Source organism: Colossoma macropomum, unplaced genomic scaffold (genome assembly GCF_904425465.1).
Source record: "Colossoma macropomum unplaced genomic scaffold, Colossoma_macropomum, whole genome shotgun sequence".
In the NCBI taxonomy this organism is placed as follows: domain Eukaryota; kingdom Metazoa; phylum Chordata; class Actinopteri; order Characiformes; family Serrasalmidae; genus Colossoma; species Colossoma macropomum.
The window spans coordinates 13496601-13512713 of NW_023494800.1; the positions used below are offsets into that span (position 1 = coordinate 13496601).

The following is a 16113-nucleotide window of genomic DNA, read 5'->3' on the forward strand; positions in this document are numbered from 1 at the left end:
GCAGTAAAGGAATTTAAAATGTGCATTATCATCATGCAAACTGCCAAATCATTGAAAAAGTACATTATAATCAATATTTTCAAAGATCAATCAAGTGTAATCAATCGATCATGACAGCCCTAATCCTAGTAATAAGTGGGCGATTACTGTCTGCTCAGAATGGACATTGCACAATGTGTAGGCGTAACACTACATTAAGATTTTTTCAGTGGAAAGCAGCAGCTGCATCTTTAGTGCTTGCTGTGGAGTTACTGCAGCCAAGTCCCTGTCTTGGCTGTATCTGTATCAGATACTGGAAAAAGAGCACGGTGGGAGACGTTCAAGGGCTCCAGGAAGCAATAATCAACCAGACATAAAAGCACATCCTGACTGAATGACTCAACATATGAGACCTGAATAAATCCCTCATTACAAAACCGAAAAATGTTAACATTCCCACAAACCATATGAGCATCAACATCTGTACTGCATTACGGGGCTTCCAGGTGAAACACTGTCACTGCGCACAAGCAAAACACTTGGGCAGAATAACATCTCAACCTTCTAATGGGACGGACTAAAAGCTGGATCAGTAGTGGTGGAAGAGAAGGAGGCAGAAGAAGAGGAACCAAAACAGTAACAGCATTCATAACCACACAGCAATATGTATGGATGTTTACCACGCCGTCTATAAACTCAGGACTTGTCTACGGTCAGCCGTGGTGCTGTTACGTCAATCGCTGATTGGTCTTATAAAGAAAGAAGAATGTCCACCGAGAGAGGGAACAAGTTTTCTTTTCAGAACATGCCAAGTCGTTCGTATATTACGCCACATCTAGCTCTGGCTCGTTACCCAAGCTGAAATAAACACAGTGCTTTCTTTATGACTCCTCTTTGGCAAATATGGGCAAGGTTTGTGCCATGCACCTCTTACATAAAACTCCTCCTTTTTATCTTACTAATAAGATTCTAAATGTGTTCTGCACTAATAAGGCCATAAACAGTAAAAATGGCTCAGAGGTCTGTTGCAGTGCCTGCTCTTATGCCTCCCTACCTAGAGGTCGAGCTTGGATTGTACGTACTACATGTACAATTTCAAAATAAATTAGAAGATCAGAAGTGATAATCCTGATATGCTGAGTTAAGAGAGACATATTATTATGTTTTCATTCTAATTATTTTAATATAATATCCTGTGCTATTTGGAGGACAACTGTGAAGAGTATAAAACAAATATCATCTTAATTCTATCTCTGCATGATGTGTTACCTTGTCATTTACCCCTCGGTAAAGAAGAGGTCATTATTTTCTGGGTTCTAATCTCGTGTGCTAATGACTACTGCTGTCACTGGCTGTCTCAGTCAAAGAGGGGGCTTACATTTTCAAATGTTTAAGCCTGTCTGCACCAAGGTCACAAAATCATGACCATCTGCCAGCCAAGCATGTCATAGTACAGCAATGTTTAATACAGAAACCTGGAGCCTGTTAGATTAGCTATCTGCCCAACTTAATCTAGTGAGGACAGGATATGGTCCAGTTTGTCCAGAGAAAGCCTGTTAACATTGGCAAAAGTGAGTCTGCTGAATCAGTCACAAACACTGATGTTTGTGATACGTGACATTACATCACTATTTCACACTGCCTTGTGAAATGACATCTGTGACGGTAAAAGTATGAAGGCTGGATGAGTGGGCGTGATTATTGAAGTGGGGTGGGATCTTTGTTTGATATGATGCAGCTTTGAACAGTAAATCCTAACTGCACTATACAGTCACATGCTTTTGGCAAAAGGGAAATAGGCTGAAAGGACATTTCACAGTTTTTCAGATGGTAGACACAGTGACAAAGACGTGGACTGGTAAGGAAATGCAGCTCTGTTTGCTATGTCACCTCTCAGGTCAAGCATTCCTTTGAAAACGAGCCAGAGACCAAAATTACACCAAATCTCTGCGCTACATTATCTCAAATGGGTCATGCACAACGCCAACTTTGTATGCTCCATTATATTTGATACGTTATCACCAGTAAGTAAGGAACAATTAGAGTGTAACTCCAGTGCTGCCATACATAAAGCCTTAGAAATCAATCGCATTTACTACTTTAGTTGCCCATTATCTAATACTGACGCTTGTAAGATGTAAACAAAGCGATTCAGAGTGGTTTGATGCGAAGTGCTCTATTCTAGAAAAACTAGCCATGTTAGAATTGCTCACAGTGGAGTAACAGGAACCAGGCATCTGAAGAGTTTAATGCTCTAAAAGCTACCTCACAGAAACATATAGCATGACATGGTTATGAACATGCCGCCTGATGCTGGAGACTTTGTTTAACGATAGCTTTACAATAAAGTCCTGGCCTAAAATGTTTTTTTTTTTGTTTTTTTTAAATCCATTCATGGCGGAGAGGTACAAGCAGGGCATTGCAAGGCCAAATGTTCCCCAAAGAAAACGTGATTGCTCGGATTCAATCACTATTTTACCACCATCGACATTGCACATACAAAGAAGACACGAAGAAGAAGTCAGACGTCGCATCTAAGCTCACTGATAGTTTTAGATAGTAAATTAAGAAGCTATATTTGTGTTGCAGACATACAGCCCCTGGCTCCTATTACCATCTATGTAAAGAAAGCCCAGTTGCTAAGTTTTTTTACAATAAACTGTTTCACAACAAATCACACTGAATGACTTTGCTTCCAAATCAGTGATAGAACTATGCCAAAATTTTGAAAAGTCGGTGGCATTCTCCTTTAAAACCAATTTGATGGAAACAGTGATACGATAGGTTGCAATACAATTTCATGCAATGTTGTATCGTCACATCCCTAACGCAGATACAAGTCAGTCACGAGCTATCTCAACACATCTCAAAACACCTGCTGATCACATCTGAATATTTATAGGAAAAATACTAAGAGTGTTTTTCGTGCTGCCATCTGATCTAAAAGTATGACCACAGGCCCTGTGCTAATGCGCAAAAATGTATACTGGGGGGTCCCTAACTGTTTCTAACAATGATTTACACACAGCTGAAGTCACTAATCACATTATTTGGTGCATCTTTCCCTGCTGGTGATAGTATTAAAAGGACCTGTAACAGCGTGTAGAGCACTATTGTACCATATGTAGATGTCACCACACCTCATTACTGTCACATAAAGGAATCCTGTCAGTTCAAGCCAGAAACACAAAAATGGAGTACTGTCAATGCAATCCGTGGCTTATAGCCCTTTTGAGACAAGACGGGTTTGTTGAGCAAGTTCTGCAGAGCGCAGCATTATGTTAAATGATTCAAACAGCCATGACCACAGACATGAACTAATCCACTGCAGCAGCCTGAATGAGCTCCATGACCAAAGAGAAGATGATACAAAGGAAGAATAGAAAGGATATGGCTAATTTTGAGTGAAAGAGATGCGTGAAGCTTAAAGGATAAACAGCAATTAGGCAGAAATTTTCAAAAATGGCATGTCACATTACATAGACACTAGCAGAATATGAGCACCTTGGGCAAATCAACACAAATTAAATCATGGACGACCTCTGTATAAACAAAAATATGAATACAATGTTCACACAAATGACGTTTGTAGATAACGACAAGTACAACTGTTCTTATATGAAGTGGTCATTGCATTCATTTGTTACGTCTCTGTATGGTGGTTCTTACTATTCAACGGGAAGCAACCAAAGGCTGTTATGCTTGTCTGCATCCCTGCATCCCAGGAACTGGCATATTTTGTTACCATAGCAATCCTCTCCACTACTGTGTGTGTGGCTGCACTCTCAGCAGGCGAGACAGACTGGCTCTGGCTAATTTGTGTTTCTAGGTGGGGCTGCAGGCCCACTGAGACACCCCCTCCTGTCACTCCTAGCCCCTCATGCTCTTTTGTTTAGCCTCCATCCTCCCTCAGTGCTTTTCACCCACACTCAACCTCAAATGTGTCAATGTTTACCAAGCAATAAATCCTATCATTAGCTCACATGGTGACAGCACTGTGATTGCTAAACTGCTGTGCTGAAGCAAAAGCAAATTTTGCCTTTATTTGCACTGGCAAATATCATTTAGGACCAATATGGAGCTCAACATTATTGCTATCAATAAAACTAAAACTAGTACTAATAGTAATAATACTGTTATAACAATATTATAATCATCATCCTTCAATAATCAACATCAAGACAGTATTGCTGGTAAAATATGTGACATGCATTGGTGGGGTTTATTTATCAAACAGGATGTGCGGATTCTCTTGACGCTAATGGCAGCCAGAAGTAAACAATCAAATATATAAACACTGCCTACTGCCCGCAGTAACAAATAACTCTATCTGAAATAAAGTAAAGGATAATAGAAATAAAGAAAAATATAAGCAAGCTCACTCACCTGGGAAGGAATGTGGGTTGGGTGACCCTCTCTTCAGGCACTTGGAACACAGGACATGAACAGAATAATGCAGACCAGGCCATTCCTGCAGAAGAACATTCAGCTCCTCCACCAGAGGGGTAATGGCCTGCCAAGCTGTCCAGATATTTGGCAAAGACGCATGGCTAGAAATGGCAAGCGTCTCTGGCTGCAGTCTGTTTCGAGAGGGACGGTAACTCACCATCACAGGCACTTTACCTCGGTAGGCAAAGATGCAATGCCTTCCATCAGAGCGCTGCACCACATGGTTGTTGATTTGCACGCTGTAGCGTGAGAAGAGTCCAGGGGGGATGAGAAAAGGAAAGCTGTACTCAATCTGTAGCTGTTCAACAGAGAAGAACTGACCAGGGATCAACGAGCCACCGTTCATCCAGGGCTCAGTATGGGCCTCCTCGTTGCTGACTAGGCTGGGGAACTTGTACAAGACAGTGGCTCCATTTAGCGGTTTGCTGCGGGGTTTGTTGACGCAGTAGCAAACCCCCATCTTTTCCAGCAGCTCCATGATCAGGTGCAGGTCCTGTTGCGTCTGCACGAGAGGTTTGAGGAGCAGGCGGATGACGTTGGATGGCAGGAGGCCGTGCAGCAGAAAGCCTTCCACATGTTGCTGCATTTGGGAGGCAGTGGCGTTATCACCACCCTCCCCTTCAGAATGTAGCTTTTCCAGCATCGCAGCAAGGTCCTTCTGAAAGAAAACATTCAAGATGGCGATGAACCGTGGCAGATTATGGAAGACATATTCTTTCAGAGTGATGCTGTCTTCAAAGTACAGCAGTTTGCCGCTCTCGTGTAGGTACGAGAGAGCGCTTTGCAGCCGGTCCTCCGTCAGTCCTGCTTGAAGGCCCAGACGGGCTGAGTCCCACCATGAAAGCCACAGGTCCTTCGGCTTGAAGTGGAGCTCCTCCAGCATCTGCCACGACTTTGGCAGCACCCGGTGAAGGTTAGGAAAGATGTCACGATGATCAGCAACCGACATGAGCTTTTCCTTCAAGCGCTGAATATTCTTCTGCGCCTCCATGCAGCTGACGCAAAATACCGGAGACAAAATCTGTAGCCGATTGTTAAGCATGTACTGCAGCTGGGATTTTTTACGTCTCAGGTTCTTATCTGAGACTCCATAAAAGAGTACATGAGGGCTAGATGCTCTAACATCATAGCCCTGCACCAGGGCCTGGTCCACCTGCATAGCAAGCATCTGCAGGCAGTCGATGTCTCTCTTCTCCTGCAGGGAGATTTGCCTGTGGATGTCCAAGCACTTCTCCTCCAGCTCGCTATCTTCACAGAGATCAGTGTGGGTGCCCACAATGCACACCACTGCATGGGGCACCTTTGCACTGAGCAGGTGGAGGAAATACCCTACACTGGAGTAGAAGGTCTTACAGGTGTATGACTTTAAATTCACCACCAAGATGTACAGAGCTCCAGGTGAGAGGAAAAATGGTTTGATGAGATCATAGTTTTGCTTCCCTGATAAATCGTATACTATGAATGTAAGACTGCGGTTAGCATCTGCTACCCAGTTAGTCACATCTATCCCCCTACCTCCAGGTATCGTCTTAGCATCCAGCGGTTTGCTTACAATGCATTGCCTGAGCCTAGTTTTCCCTGCGTTTCTCTGCCCCATCAAAACAAGCTTTAGTCTTGGTTTCACAGCAGGCTGGGAGTGTGCAAGCTCCTTCTGATAGGCAGCTATATAAGGGATCCCCTTCATGCACACCTCATATGGAGGCTGTATAAGAGGATTGTCCTTAACTTTCCAAATGTTGACTTTGGCAAGTTTTCCAAAATTGTCTGGGAGTATGGCAATTTGGTTACCCTGTAAAACCAGCTCCTCCAGTTTCTCCAGCTCCACGATAGAGTCTGGCAGAAATGTTATTCTATTATTGTCCAGCCACAGATTGGCAAGGTTAGACAGCTGGCCCACTTCCTCTGGAAGAAAAGACAGCCTGTTTCTACTCAAATACAACTCCTCCAGACTAGTGATCTTGAGGATAACCTGAGGAAACTCTTCAAAGGAGTTGGACGAGAGATTAAGCATTTTCAGCTTTTGCATTTTCCCAAAGGACTGTGGTAGGGCTGTGAGGAGATTGTTATCGAGCATCAAGCTCTCCAAGTTCTGCAGATCACAGAAGGTCTCAGGTAACGAAGAGATGTGTGTACTGCTCAGCCACAATATTTTGATGGACTGGAGCATCATAATATTACCTGGGAGGCCCTCTAGTTTATTACCGGAACAGTCCAGCTCCTCCAAGTCACTGAGAGCAAGGATCTCCGGTGGGAAACGCTGCAGCTTGTTGTGATCCACATCAAGCGTCCGGAGCCTCCTGAGCTGTGCGAAGGACCTGGGGAAATCATGGAGCTCGTTGAAGCTGATGTCCAGCTCCTCCAAGCACTGCAGGGTCCCAATCTGAGAGGGAAGGTACTGGATCTTGTTGTGGCTGATGCAGAGCTTTTTAAGCCCCTTCAGAAGATCAATGTCCTCAGAGAAGTGGCCCAGGCAGTTGTGACTGATGTCCAGCTCGACCAGCTGACTGAGCTGGAACACTGCAGAAGGCACAGCTGCAAACTTATTCCTGCGCAGTATCAGGATGCGAAGCCTGGTGAGGGTAGAACCCAGTCCTTCTGGAAGCTCTTGGAGAGAGTTATTACCCAGATTGAGCACTTCGATCTCCTTGATGTCTTCGGGCAGAGTAATGGTCTGGCTGTTTTTCGTGCTGAGGGTCAGATGGCGCAAACTGCTCCTCAGCTTTCTGGAGCGCAAAGCAGCGTCCCTCCATAATCTGGCTGTCTTTAGATTAGTCTCATTCTCAGCCATCGTGCTGCAGCGGCCACGTCCCCTCTTCTCCTGGCGTCGTTCGCATTGAACGCAAGCGTCAAATTAGCCGGGCAGCATGCTGGTGGCCCTTCTGCTTCCTTCGCGGACAGCCGAGCTCGGTCCTAGGGTCCGTGTGAGGTCAGCGCTCAGCAGCATAGCACGAAGGTAAGCTCCACCTTGAGACAAAAACAAGCCGAGCGCATCCGAGCAGCTGTGTTCGGGCAGCGGCGCTTCACACATCCTCTCTCCCCGCGCCATCGAGCGCAGCCTGGGCTCATCACGGGTGTGGCAGAGGCTGACCGCGCTGCGGACGCGTTTTCTGCCTCTTTCTGTCCGCCAGCAGCCAAAGGAGCTGCTTAATGGAGTAAAACAAAAGCAGCAGGCTGAGTGCTGTTCTCTCTCTCTCCCTCCCCGCCTCCCTCCTCTCTCAGCCCCGCCTCGCTGCGTCAGAGACCCGCGCCCACCTTCGCTGAAGAACTGGAGCTCACGGCTGGGGCTTTCTAACAGGAAATGGAACCAGACTCTCCCTAAACTGACTGCTAATACATTAAAATCATTTAAAGCGTTTCTGCCGTTTTTGTAACGTTTTATATTAATAACGACAACGCTGTCAATAGACTCTACCATAAAATGTTCACTAGATTCTAGACAGGAAGGCATAAGGCGGCATATTTAAGCAGGAATTATGATATTTAATCTTGTTTGTGTCTCTGCAGGTTTGGCCAAAGCCATGTACACAAAGGAACGTGAGAAAATATGTTTTCCGTGTTGGACAGTAACTATGGACGGCTGGCTCCACCTGCCGGCCGAACGAGAGAGTGAAACAGTGCAGTAAGATATATATGTAAATATAATGTAAATACTCTATAAAATAAAAATATAAATACTCTGTATATTGCAATTCATAACTTGCAGAACCTCATTAAAGGACGGACGAATCTGCTTCCGTGGATAAAAAGTTTTGGAAAATAGTGTTAGAAGGAAACAAGAGGATCCTTTTTAATTCCGCGAAGAACAGCACGTTATTTAGCTGGGGCCTACATCGTGGAAAACTGAGTCTCCTCACTTTTTTGAACTGAGAATCTGATTTAGTATAACGTTATATGCGTCAGACATAACATTAAAACCATGTCCCTGTTACTTCTCTCATTGTCTATTTTATCAGCTCCACTTACCATATCCTCCTGAGACCCACAACAATTAAAGTTTGAGAATTTCAGTAATTTTGAAATAAGTCTAAAAAAAAACTTGTCACAGTGATTTAAAAAAAAAAAAACACTTTTTATTTTTTATGTAATGTCCTTTATTGTGGACAACAGGACGTTGCATAGTAATTACCCAGTTAGCAAAATTTGTCTGGCCAACTTCTGGCCCAATATACGGCCGTGTCCTCGGCCCAGATCTGGCCCACACACTGTAAGGTGAGTAGAACTAAAAGATATGGCCCACATCTGGCCCAACTACATTGTTGGTCCATAACATTCATGCCAGAATTGCCCAACAAATGTAAACACGAGGCAAAAGCATATTAAGCTGTCCAGGATCTATTCTGGCCCGCATGCCTAGCATTTACCTGGTAGTCAACCAACGCTCACATAGGAAAGCCAGAATTGGCCCAAAACTGTCTGCTATCTGGGTATGTTGATGTCATATTTCTTGTTTCTTATACTCCATCAGACCAAAGCCCTGCTGCAACATCAGCAACAACTTCAAAAACTTGGTCATCAATCTTCAAAGTTCCTATTATCAATGTACTACTTAAAGTAATTCCAGGTCACCCAGTCAGTACAGCTTTAGGTGTCACTTAGCAGCAAACGTTGCTCCAGGATAAGGATGAATCTCAGGTGTAAATTGAGACAGAAGGGAAGTATATTAAGTATATTTTAATGTTTTAATTTTTTAAATGCACAATTGGGTAAAAGGAGATTAAGATACAGTAATATCACCATGTATTTAACCGCTAAGCTTACATGTTGTTTCTTCTAACCCTAACTGGATCAAGAGGGCTGTGATCCTTTCATTTTCTCTGCTTCAGTCAAATTTGTCACCTGTGACACCATGAATTTCATGTAAAGCAGTTCACATGTCCACCACAGAGGACATCAAAAAAGTATACTGTTAGGTGGTTGAACGTATATTTTTAAGCTACCTACTTCTCTTGCTCACATAAAATGTGGTTGCTGAGATGGCAGCCATCTTGAAAAGGTAGACTCTCTGTTGTGAATGACAAACCCCAACAAATGATCTATCAGTGGAAAGGATATTTCTTATACATGGCATACCAGGTTTCAGCACTGTAGCTTATATGGTTTCTGAAATATCCTTTGGGGACTCATGTCCCCCGCAGAGGACAAAAAAGAATTACCAGGTCTTACGAGGATGTAGGTGCACTTTGTAGCTGTACGAGTACAGACTGTAGCTCACCTGATTCTCTGCATACTTTGTTAGCCGTCTTTTACCCTGTTCTTCAATAGATCCCCGAAGAGCAGACATTATCTTGGGGGTGGATCATTCTCAGCACTGCAGTGGCGACGTAGTAATAGGTGCAGATCAGACACAGCAGTGCTGCTGGAGTTTTGAACACTGTGTCCACTCACTGCCCACTCTATTAGACACACCTACCTTATTGGTCAAGCTTGTAAATGTAAAGTGAGAGACAGTAGCTCATCTGTGGCTGCGCAGTTTGTGTTGGTCATCTTCTAGTCCTTCATCAGTGATCACAGGACGCTGTTGGCTGGATATTTTTGGTTGGTGGACTATTCTCATTCAAGCAGGGATACTGAGGTGTTTAAAACTCCACCAGCACTGCTGTGTCTGATCCACTCGTACCAGCATAACACACACTAACACACCACCACGTCAGTGTCACTGGAGTACTGAGAATGATCCACCACCCAAATAATACCTGCTCTATAGTGGTCCTGACCATTGAAGAACAGGGTGAAAGGGGGCTAACAAAGTATGCAGAGAAACTGATGGACTACAGTCTGTAATTGTAGAACCACAAAGTGCACCTATATAGTAAGTGGAGCTGATAAAATGGACAATGTTTTTTGATGCCACAAAAAAGCATTTACAAAAGTTTAGCCCTGCCCATTCACCTTTAAGTTTGAATTGTTTCTTGTATCAGGCACAGCCAATTAGAAAAGAAACTATTTACATATATCAGTTTTAAAGGCACAGCAACAAATACAGCTTGTTTAATTCTAAGGAATAAAGAGATATTGGAAAATGGTAGTGTTATAAATGAATTACTGCTTTCACATGAACCGTGTTTGGTACATGAAGTCTCACAACTGTCACAACTGGACTTCAGGAGGAAAAAACAATGCAGGAAAAAAGATGTGGGCCCTTTAAGAATACTATATTCATACAGACATACACACACACAGTTTGTATAACCTCCATAGAAAAGCTGCCAATAGAATTTGACACTCTGGAGCATGAGCACATGAGCCTCAATTTACCAAGGCCAATGCTAATCATTGGCTAGAGCGGTATGAAGGCCCCCAGCTCTATGCTGCAAAACGCTGAATAACCATAAGATCTGTGTCCAAAGTTTACACACAAAAAAGCAAAGTTCTGCAGTGTTTATACAACCTCTGTTGACTGGAAAAAAATACCTTTTTTCTGCAAACCCTGAACTGTAATGCAAAGAAAAGGAAGAAGACAAAACCAGAACTGGTTTTATGTGGTTGAGAATAAAATATTGGAAATGAAAACAGGAATGACTTTTTATTGGTATGCAAGTAATGGACCTTTCAAAATAGCAGAGCAATTAGGATGTTGCAAATTTTGTTAGTAAAGAGGACCTTTGAATGTGTATGTCTGGCAATGAAAATAACACCTGTATGATTTAGATTACAAAGCACATACTAAAAAAATCAAAAGTACATTTTCAAAAACAAGCCTGGAGCTTGTCTCAGTGTGCTCTGGACAAAGTCGGATCAGTTTGTAACAGAAGTACAAACACAGACAGGTTGTTTGTTCAGACCCCTTTCATAAGTATAATCTATCGGTAAACAGTGAGCAATATGTGATCAAAATAAAGAAATTACTAGAAAAAGGAAAAGGTCCCAGCACCACCAGTGTGTACAAAGCAGTTCTTTCCTGACGATGTGATCTCCACAGCTTACCGCTGACCTTGGGAATCAAAGGCCATTGGGAAATATGTCTTTAGTCTCTGCTTTTGGGCCTCTGAGGAGGTGGGGCTCCTTCCAAAGGTGCACTAATGGGCACACTCTGTGGCTCACCCTCATGCAAGCGCTCGTTGACCCTCAGTTGACAACCATCCTTCAACATGCGGATGGCAATGCGCGCAATGTTGCGTGAGTCATCAAGGCCACAGTGGGGTCGGCCCTCATACTTCATGCCAAGATTCTCCAGCATGCAGCTGAGTTTTGTCTGGTTGCGGGCCACCTGTGGAGCAAAACAGGACACAGTTACCGTTATCCATTAGACTTTTCATTCTCTTCAAATTATACAAATATCACACAAGGCAAACAACATAAAATAATACCTTGTAATAGTTTCCATAGGACTTTCTAATGTTGATCCACTTTCTGGCAAACTGAGGGTACCGAATTTGACTTAACCGGCATTGTGTGTAAAGGAATTTACTCATATCCCAAGACCTAAGAAAAAAGTCCAACATACTGAGGATATGAGCAATGAACGATATATGATAATAACTAGCGATCCTCAATAATATGATGGTCATGACAAATATTACTATTTATTAAAGAAAGCCTTACAGAATTTATAATACCTAATTGCAAAACATGATAAAACAGCAAATAAACACACAGACAGTTATATGATCGCTTTACCCGTCTGTTAGTAGAGCATATTTGTACTTCGTGCCAAGCTCTTTCTCCTGCAGCCAGGTAACCACTCTGCGAAAAACACGTGGAAAAGAATCTGCCTCATCTACCATTTCCTAGGGAAAGAAAATAAGGAAGAAAGAAACTATTATTCATATGTGAATAATGAAACCATTGTTTATATGTTATTCATATCTTAAACAAAAAATTAAGATTTTGACATGCTGCACATCAAAATGAGGTCTTTGCAGATGAAGTTTAAGGTGACTTTAGAAACACTCAAGACATCATACAATTCTACCTTTAAACTAGAAAACCTCATCAGACGTACCTGTGTTATGCCTGTTAGCTCAATACAGAAATCTGAAAGCTGTGGGTTCAATGCTGGTTTCACATATTCCTGAAAAGAATCTACCTGTAATCACACAGACAACACCAAAAGCTTTATACATACAGCTTTCCTACAGACACAGCACTGCAGAAAGGTCCGAAACCCCCCTACATTTAATTTCAACCCAAAACAGTCATTAATTACAAACAGAACTATTATATATACCTAACAAAAAATACATAAAAGACTTAACAAATAAACATAATACCATTTTTTTCAGTATTTATTGTGGCCACTCTTTGGCTTTAATTTTAGCTTCAATTCTTTTCAGGAAATTAGCTTTTACTTTTTCAAAGAAACTATTTTGCCAGTTCAGTCTAAGACATTGATTACTCATAAAAAGTAGAAAGTGCAATCATCAACACATTCAGTGATGTCGAGGTCTGAACTCTGGGGTGATCAGTCCATTGTTCTGAGAACACCAGCAGCTTCTTTGTCTGATTTTGTTCTTCTTTTGTGCCTATTGCCTTTCCTCAGCAACAGCTTCCTGACAGCTCCACACCCTTTCAGACTCATAGCAGTAAGTTGTCCTTACACAGTGGAAGTATGGATTATTTTTTAAGATCTGAAGTAAGAGTGGAGCTTGATTTTCTCCTCTCTCTTAGATAAAAGATTTAAGCACTCTATCTGATGGTGAAAGTTTTGGTGGTCTAGCACAGTGGTTCCTGACCCAGGTCCTCCAGAGTTTTAGTGCTTTCCTGATCCAACTAAACTGTTAATTAGCAAGCCCTTCCTGGGTTGAACTGGGTGTTTCAGAGTAAGCAAACACAAAAAATGTGCAGGGCAGGCGATCCTCCAGGACCAAGGCTGGAAACCACTGGTCCACCAGATCTTGCACGGTTGTCTATCTCAATAATTGGTTAACTCCAGTTTTGAAAACTCCTGTTTTTTCACTTATATTTCTTTGACATTCCCCTTTCATATGAAAGTTGATGTTGTATGTAATCTGCTCAGAAACATCTCCTTGTATTTAATGGCCATTTTGACTGGAAATTAAATGAACCGTGATCTCTACTGACCCTGCATTTAATCACGTTTCAGTGTGGCTGATATTCCTCATAACTGGTAATGAGCTCCATTGTATGTTCCTAGGAATATAAAACATGAGTTTTAAATAAATATTTCAACTTGCAAGTTGCTTTCCACTGCTTCTCTGGCTAATCTGCAAAGTTTGTCCCATGCGCAAACAGGATTACCTGCCAGCTATGCAGTTTTTGGACTTTTTAACTTGCTTTAACCCTGCTTTGCAGATTACATAATCTTTTTTTTTGTTCACTTACTTTCAAGAATGTTATATGTGCTATGTTACATATATTTATAGTAATATAAAGGCTTTGGATGACACCTTGAAATGTACAAAATTTCTACTGTAATTAAATAAGTTACATTGCATTTCACTGATATTTACCATCATTTCATAGTTATTTCACACAGTTTACAATACTTGGGTTGAAGACGCTCATTTTGAGCGTAGCACTGGCATTCAAGCATTCTCCCTCACCAACTCACAATCTCTAAGGTGTGTGTGTCGATCAGGACCATGGGGAATTCAATGATTTCATGAAGAAAATCTGATGGATTATTCTCTTCACAGGTAGCCTCAAAGTCCACCACACAGATGTAGTCATAGTATGTGTCACCGGGCCCTCCAGCGGCTGCCGACTGCTTCAGTTTCTGCTTCTTGTAGTAATTTTTAAGTCGCTTCTTCAGAACATCTTTCACACCTCTATCAAATGACAGATAGAAAATACAAGGATAGACATAACAAACAGTTCAACTGAAGGTAATATTGTCACACAGCTTTCAGAAGAACTTTTATTATGTAGATTAAAACAACTTGACCTCACAGGCGATAAAAAATAGAATATCCATCTTACCTTGTGTCAAGCTTCAGCTCAGTACATTTGGCTCGTAGTTCATCCCGGGTCATTCGGTTGATAGCACCATTTGCAAGTGCAATCTCCTTATATACAGGATCACTAAAGTCCCCATGGGCTGCCTTAGATAGAGGGTCTACTTCTCCACAATTGTCATCTTTTTGTTCAGACTAAACAGTAGGAAAATGATGTACCATCAGTTTAAAAACTGTTTTAACATAATTAAATGGCAAATGGTTAAATGGTAAACAAAGTCTTCAGAGTGGTTTGATGTGAAATGCATTCTAGAGAAAACACATCTAAAAGCTCCCTTACAGAAAGTTATGACATTTAATTGTTACTAATACATGGCCTGATACCTGGGACATTATTTTATGCTAGTTTTGAGAGAAGGCTTTGGTATAAAATGTATTTTTGAAGCCATTCAAGGCAGAGAAGTATATGCAAAGCCAAGTAAGTCAAAATAACACCCAAACATTTTTATACTACTATTTAACAGCAATAATAACTTATCAGAATTACATATAACAACTCAGAAAAATCGGTTGAGTTCATGAAAGTCATTATAGAAACTCGAGCGGTGAGTGTTTCAAAAAAGCAGGATTTCTCCTTTAGCTGGATGACTAAAGGGTTTTGAGGGCTGTTTAATAACAGTGTCGTTCGGCTCCTGTTCCATTGGACTGGCTTGACACTGAGCTCATCTGGCTGACAGAGAAATCCTGCTTTGTGAAAAATCCCCCAGGTCTTTCAGAGCAAGGAAAGCAAAACAGGCATATACCAAGAATAACACTAGCCTAACTTATCCTAAAGATGATACAGGAGCGCTCAATGTATAGCACTGTTTAAATATATTTAACAGGGTTACTGTAACCTCAGTGTAATTAACTAACCCCTTACACTAAAGTAGAGAAGTTAACTTACTACATTCATGTGCTGTCATATTTTGATAGGTCATGTCTTTTAAAAAACTGAACATACGAAGAAGTCAGCTTCTTATTCGAATTTCCCGTTCCACCTTAAATGGTGCACCACTTAGATTCTGGCACTTCAGGTATGAGTTAAGTTTAGTATAGGTTCTTGGCCGGACTGCAAATGCTGCACTATTTAAGGTGGAACGGGAAAATTCGAACAAGAAACTGGCGAACAGGAAGTTAACTTCAGCCTCGTATCGAAGACTCACATTAGAGCAGGCACTGTCCTCTTGCTCGTTTCCAGATTCTGTATTTTCGGGTTTGTGAAGGACATTCTCGTCGTTTTCCTCCATTATTCCCACGTTTTATTCACTTTGCTCTGCTAGCATTACTTCAGCGCTCAGGCCGGTAGCTCATGGCTCTTTGGCGCGTTCTGCTACCTGCCACAACAGCAGTCTCACTAGCTACAGCACTAAAAAGTACAAGTCAACACTTAGATATATTTTGTGGTGGTATGTAGGTTAATCTGTGGTTTCATTCTACGTGAAGGAAAAATAAAACCTTAAAAAAAGTAGAAAAGACGCCAAATTTAAGGCAGCCCTTAGCAAAGAGTGCCTCTACTAACCGGACATGGTTTTGCTTTTCAAAATAAAAGCCCGCGTTTTTGCTTACGCTCTCCTAACCCCGACGACACCAAAGCGATTTCATTCAAACTGAAAATTAAATAAAAATCTGAAATGCGCTAAATTTTGTGAATAGTTTATGATTAATGCAACTTCTAAGTAAAACTGTGGTGATTTATTTACCATAAATAAAATTAAACCAGGTAGCCTCAACCATGATTATTCTGAAATAGCAAATAATTACCTCTATAGCAGAATCGGGTAACTGATTT

The 16113-nt window shown here is 41.8% G+C and overlaps 2 protein-coding genes across 2 annotated transcripts in view; both read right to left on the reverse strand.

Moving 5' to 3' along the window:
- mfhas1 (malignant fibrous histiocytoma amplified sequence 1) overlaps positions 1-7621 on the reverse strand; it is a 39138-nt gene extending 31517 nt beyond the window's left edge. Inside the window, exon 1 of the mRNA XM_036587582.1 lies at positions 4366-7621. Within this exon, the coding sequence (XP_036443475.1) occupies positions 4366-7216 (2851 nt within the window). The 5' untranslated portion in view covers positions 7217-7621. The remainder of the gene's footprint in view (positions 1-4365) is intronic.
- Positions 7622-10817: 3196 nt separating this feature from the next.
- eri1 (exoribonuclease 1) lies at positions 10818-15894 on the reverse strand. The gene is made up of 7 exons (XM_036587677.1): positions 15488-15894; positions 14308-14477; positions 13940-14156; positions 12371-12454; positions 12046-12155; positions 11736-11850; positions 10818-11635 (listed from the first exon to the last, which is right to left on the reverse strand). Exons 1-7 carry the CDS (start codon positions 15569-15571, stop codon positions 11393-11395), a joined length of 1023 nt encoding a protein of 340 aa, XP_036443570.1. The 5' UTR covers positions 15572-15894; the 3' UTR covers positions 10818-11392.
- Between the last annotated feature and the right edge of the window lie 219 nt (positions 15895-16113).

Bases quoted from the DNA above. Each gene is read 5' to 3' on its own strand.
- eri1 (XM_036587677.1), bottom strand. From the start codon at position 15,571: ATGGAGGAAAACGACGAGAATGTCCTTCACAAACCCGAAAATACAGAA. The intron at 14,478-15,487 runs GTGAGTCTTCGA...CCTACTGTTTAG, and splicing joins AGGACAGTGCCTGCTCTAAT to TCTGAACAAAAAGATGACAA. The intron at 12,156-12,370 runs GTACGTCTGATG...TTCTTTCCCTAG, and splicing joins AGCTAACAGGCATAACACAG to GAAATGGTAGATGAGGCAGA.